Source organism: Pipistrellus hanaki, assembly GCF_964339955.1.
Source record: "Pipistrellus hanaki genome assembly, chromosome: 11".
Classification (NCBI taxonomy): Eukaryota; Metazoa; Chordata; class Mammalia; order Chiroptera; family Vespertilionidae; genus Pipistrellus; species Pipistrellus hanaki.
Genome location: NC_140513.1, coordinates 165,641 through 170,843, shown reverse-complemented (window position 1 = coordinate 170,843; position 5,203 = coordinate 165,641). Strand labels below are relative to the sequence as shown.

The 5,203-nt window shown below is 70.1% G+C and overlaps 1 protein-coding gene across 2 annotated transcripts; it reads left to right on the top strand.

Annotated features, from left to right (window-relative positions):
* Positions 1 to 189: 189 nt before the first annotated feature.
* On the top strand, positions 190 to 4,265 carry FBXW5 (F-box and WD repeat domain containing 5). 2 transcript variants are annotated; one of them, XM_084898476.1, is made up of 8 exons: positions 190 to 394; positions 1,287 to 1,502; positions 1,713 to 1,870; positions 2,110 to 2,284; positions 2,445 to 2,593; positions 2,678 to 3,252; positions 3,319 to 3,531; positions 3,606 to 4,265. In XM_084898476.1, the coding sequence occupies exons 1-8, from the start codon at positions 205 to 207 to the stop codon at positions 3,841 to 3,843; spliced, it is 1,914 nt and encodes a 637-aa protein (XP_084754602.1). In that variant the 5' UTR covers positions 190 to 204; the 3' UTR covers positions 3,844 to 4,265. The 2 variants fall into 2 exon arrangements, with proteins under 2 accessions (XP_084754602.1, XP_084754603.1); XM_084898477.1 differs by lacking the exon at positions 190 to 394 and adding an exon at positions 462 to 657.
* Positions 4,266 to 5,203: the final 938 nt, after the last annotated feature.

The following is a 5,203-nucleotide window of genomic DNA, read 5'->3' as shown; positions in this document are numbered from 1 at the left end:
ACACCTGACCTCACCTGACCCTGACCCGCACCCCAGGCCTGGCGCCGGGCCGGGTGCAGAGTCCGGGCACCTGCCTGGCCACGGCGCCACCGGCTCCTGCGCACATTTGTCTCCGTTAACCCGCCCGCCGCTCCTGGAAGTAGGCCGGTCTCTTTTAATTTTTAAAAATGTTTTTATTGATTTCAGAGAGGAGAAGAGACATGAATGACGAGAACCACGGATCGGCTGCCCCTGCACGCCCTCTACGGGGATGGAGCTCCCAGCCCGGCCTGGGCCCTGACCGGGAATCAAAGCGTCACCCCCGGTTCCGAGGTCGCTGCGAGCCAGCGAGCCAGCGAGCCCCGCGGGCGCCGGGCGGGCGAGGCCCGGGAGGAACGGACCTCGGGGCGCGGAGGTGGGTCTGGACCCCCGCCGGCGCCGCTCCTCCCGGCCGCCGGGGGCGCTCTTCTGGTCTCGCCGAGCGCGCAGCGCCCTGAGCGCCGCCGGGTGGGGCGCAGGCGCAGTGACGCAGCTGCGGGGGCCCATCGATGCCTCGGCGCTCGAGGCGCCGGCCTGGGCCTGCACCGCAGAGACGCGGCGGCGGAAGCGGGGCGGCGGAAGCGGGGCCGCGGGCCGGGGCGGGGGCAGCGCTGGCGGCCGGAGGCGGAGGCGGCCGCGGTGAGTGCGCCCCCCCCTGGGGAGTGTAGTCACCGCCGCCGCCCCCGGCGCCAGGGCCGCGGAGCGTCCACACCGGCCCGGCCCGCCCTGACCCCGGCCGGCCCGCCAATGAATGAGCCGAGGCCCGCCCGGCCCCCCGCGGAGGTGGAGGGGGCGCTGGGCGGTCCTGGCCCCCCGCCGCCGGCCCGCGGGCTCCCCTCGGCCGCAGGCGGAGGCCCCCGGGCGGCGTCTGGGGCGCTGGGCGGGCGGACCCCAAACCCTTTCAGGGAGGAAGCCCCCGCCGACCGCTCCGCAGCCTGGGCCGGCCGCAAGGTCACCGGGGCCTGCGTTTCTTGGTCTCGGGGCGGCCGCCGGCCCTGGCACCCATGTCTCCCTGGGCCCACCCACAGGCCTCTTAGCCGGGAACCTTTTGGGTCGGGCGGGTCCGGGTCCCCTCGGGCTGCACCAGGCCAGGAAGTGCTGAGGGTCTGCTGCTCGCGGGGGATTAGCGGGAGCCCCACGGGCGCCTGGCCCTCCATGCCTGGGTTCCCACAGGGCAGCTGGCGGGCTGGAGGAGTGGCCGCAGGGCCCCTCTCCTCGGGTGGAGGTTCGGCCTTCAGGCAGCTGAGGAGGTCGTGCGTGGGTTTCAGGGCCGCCTGGGCAGAATGTCACGATGGACGAGGGGGGCACACCCCTGCTCCCCGACAGCCTGGTCTACCAGATCTTCCTGAGCCTGGGCCCTGCGGACCTGCTGGCCGCCGGGCTGGTGTGCCGCCAGTGGCAGGCCGTGTCCCGGGACGAGTTCCTATGGAGGGAGCAGTTCTACCGCTACTACCAGGTGGCCCGCGACGTGCCCCGGCACCCAGGTCAGCACCGTGCCTCCCCACCGGGCCGCTGGGTGGGCAAGGCCGAGAGTCCCCAGGTCCGCACACCAGAGGGGCCCAGCCGGGCGGGGCCTGGGGGCCTGGCAAGGAGGCCGGAGGATCAGGCACCCCGAGGTTGGGGTGGTGACTAGCGAGCTCCAGGGCAGGGCTGCCCCCCGCCAGGCCCCAGCAGTGACACGCCCGCCCCCCCAGCGGCCACGTCCTGGTACGAGGAGTTCAGGCGGCTCTATGACACGGTGCCCTGCGTGGAGGTGCAGACGCTCCGGGAGCACACCGACCAGGTCCTGCACCTCAGCTTCTCCCACTCGGGCTACCAGTTTGCGTCCTGCTCCAAGGACTGCACCGTGAAGGTGAGGGCAGGCGGGGCGGGGGGAGAGGGACGGCCGTGGCTGAGGTGCCTGGCGGCCTCATCCCCGTGGAGGGGCAGGTCAGGACCATCCAGGCCCGGAGACTGGCCCTGCTGCTCTGGAGCCGAGCCCTGGGAACCTGCCCTGGGCTGGGCCCATCTGGTGGCAGTTCTGAGCACCTGTATAGGCCTGATGGGACGGATGAACGGACGGCCAGGCTCGACCCTCCCGCCCCCACACAGATCTGGAACAACGACCTGACCATCTCGCTGCTGCACAGCGCGGACATGCGGCCCTACAACTGGAGCTACTCCCAGTTCTCCCAGTTCAATCAGGACGACTCGCTGCTGCTGGCCTCGGGGGTGTTCCTGGGGCCCCACAGCAACTCCTCCGGGGAGATCGTGGTCATCAGCCTCGGTGAGCACTGGGCACTGGCCACCCGGCCGCCCCCGCTGCTTCCCTGCACTGGCCACCCACCCGCCCCCGCTCCTCCCCAGACACCGTCCTGCTGCCCACCCGCCCTGCAGCCCGCCTCCTGCCCGGCCCCCGCTGCCCGCCCGCCCCTGCTCCTCCCCAGACACCTTCGTGCTGCTGTCCCGTGTGCGCAACAAGCCCTACGACGTGTTTGGCTGCTGGCTCACCGAGACCAGCCTCATCTCAGGGAACCTGCACCGCATCGGGGACATCACCTCCTGCTCCGTGCTCTGGCTCAACAACGCCTTCCAGGTGAGGCGGGCGGGCAGGCGGGCGGGGGGGGCGGCCCCGGGCCCAACTGCCGGCACCACCACCTGCGCCCCTCTCGCCCCCCAGGACGTTGAGTCTGAGAACGTCAACGTGGTGAAGCGGCTCTTTAAGATCCAGAACCTCAATGCCAGCACCATCCGCACGGTGATGGTGGCCGACTGCAGCCGCTTTGACAGCCCCGACCTCCTGCTGGACACCAGCGCGCCCCCGGGCCGCGTCTTCGACCTCAGCAGCGACAGTGACCATGAGGAGGAGGAGGAGGAGGAGGCAGCTGGCCCAGCCCCGGTGCACACCGAGCGCTGGCGGCGCCTCCTGCACGGGCTCCTGGACGCCCGGGCGCGGCGGCCGCTGGCGGAGCGCATGCTGGAGACCAGGGTAGCGCAGCTGCTGGCCCGGGGCCGCACCAAGCCCCCCGAGGGCAGTGCGGCCTGCGCCCAGGACAAGCTCCTCATCTTCACCACCGGCTGCCTCACCTACTCCCCGCACCAGATCGGCATCAAGCAGATCCTGCCGCACCAGATGACCACGGCGGGGCCCGTGCTGGGCGAGGGCCAGGGCTCCGACGCCTTCTTCGACGCCCTGGACCACGTGATCGACGTGCACGGGCACATCGTGGGCATGGGCCTGTCCCCCGACCACAGGTGCGTGGGGTGCGGGGGGGGGGCGCCTCGTGTGTGCACGCGCGCGAGCAGAGTGCCCTCGCCCAGGTACTTGTACGTGAACAGCCGCGCCTGGCCCAGCGGCTCAGTGGTGGCCGACCCCATGCAGCCGCCGCCCATCGCCGAGGAGATCGACCTGCTGGTGTTCGACCTCAAGACCATGCGGGCGGTGAAGCGGGCCCTGCGCGCCCACCGCGCCTACACGCCCAACGACGAGTGCTTCTTCCTCTTCCTGGACGTGAGCCGGGACTTCGTGGCCAGGTGGGCGCCGCGGCGGACGGCGGGGCGGACGGCGGGGGGCGGGCCGGGCGCGGGGCTCACCAGCTGTCCCACAGTGGGGCCGAGGACCGGCACGGCTACGTCTGGGACCGCCACTACAACATCTGCCTGGCCAAGCTGCGGCACCAGGACGTCGTCAACTCCGTGGTCTTCAGCCCCCAGGAGCAGGAGCTCCTGCTGACTGCCAGCGACGACGCCACCATCAAGGCCTGGCGCTCGCCACGCACCGTGCGTGCCCTCCAGGCCCCCCGCCCGCGCCCCTTCTTCTCCTGGTTCGGCAGCCAGAGGCGCTGAGGGGACCGAGAAGCGCCGCGTTCGGCTGCAGGACCGCAGGCTGCGAGGGAGCTGCTGCCGGAGGGCGTGGGGTGGCGGAGCCGCAGCAGCAGCAATGCCTGCGGAGGGGGTCCGCGGGCGCAGAAGACGCGGGACCCACCACGCTTGTGCACACACTCCACCTCCCACGGCCGTGACACTGGCTCCTGGGCACCTGGGCGGCCTCCGGGCTGCTCGGGGTGCACAGGACACTGGGAGCCCCCTTCACACACTCCTCTCCCTAGGCCTGGGCCCTGGGCCGTCAGCACGACCCTCCCCCTGGCTGGCCCTCTGGGCCCTGGGGGTGGTCCTGGCCCAGCCTGGCCCTGGGAGCCCAGGTCACTGGGCCTATGGACTGCATGTCACTCCTCACGTGTTCAGGACTGAATAAACAGTTGGCAGCAGCACACTGTGTCGTCTCTAACAGACGCAAACCGAGCGCGGACGCACATGTCTGAGAATGCAGAGCGGGAGCTGCTGGCTCCCGAAGCTAAGCACCCGTCACCGATGGTGGGGGGAAGCACCCGCAGAGCGTCTGGCCTGAGCAAAGGGCATGGACCAGAAACCCACAGATAAGATGGCGCTCGGGTGACGGACTGCCCCCCCCACCCCTTTCCCGCTCACTGTGGAGCCAGGCAGGAAAGAGGATAGGGCGCACACACCGTCATCCTCCTGGGCGGCATAACTGTTGAGACACAAAACCCCCTGCACCCCAGTCCGGTCAACCAAAAACCCAAGATCCTCCTGGAACCAGAAAGTGGGTTTAGGAAGCGTACAGGTGCCGCTGTAACACAGTAACTGACCAGGTCTCTGAACACCAGGCTTTAGCTAAAAAAGGAGGAAACTACAGGCGGGAACCTAACCGAGTACGTGAGGGCATCGCGCGCCACTCCGCACAGGCCACCAGACCCCTCCTCGGCCGGGCTCTGCTCGGGGGCAGGCCTGGCGGCCCGGCCCAGTCCCCTGGGCTTTCCTAGCGGCGGGCAAGGTGACTAAGATGCACACTTGTCTGCAGAGGAGCTGGTGCAGCTGAAGCGACTGAAAAACCAGAATGAAGCGGGAGGAGTCCCCCCACCGAGGGCTGGCAGTGAGGACAGCGTGCTGGTTCCCCTTCGGAACACGGCTCACACACACGGCCATTTCACAGTAAAATCCACGGGGGGGAGGTCAGTCACATGGACGGGCGTCTACTCAGCGAGGGGCTGGGCAACGGGAATCCTTTGCAAAAAAAAACGCAGACCCAACCTCATGCGTGAGGACCACCGCCCCATGTGACCTGCAGCCACCCCTCCAGAGGAGCCACCCTGGACACCCACCGACCCGCAAGCACCAGCCGTGAGAA

Bases quoted from the DNA above. Each gene is read 5' to 3' on its own strand.
- FBXW5 (XM_084898476.1), top strand. From the start codon at position 205: ATGACGAGAACCACGGATCGGCTGCCCCTGCACGCCCTCTACGGGGAT. The intron at 395-1,286 runs GTGGGTCTGGAC...CGTGGGTTTCAG, and splicing joins ACGGACCTCGGGGCGCGGAG to GGCCGCCTGGGCAGAATGTC. The intron at 3,532-3,605 runs GTGGGCGCCGCG...GCTGTCCCACAG, and splicing joins AGCCGGGACTTCGTGGCCAG to TGGGGCCGAGGACCGGCACG.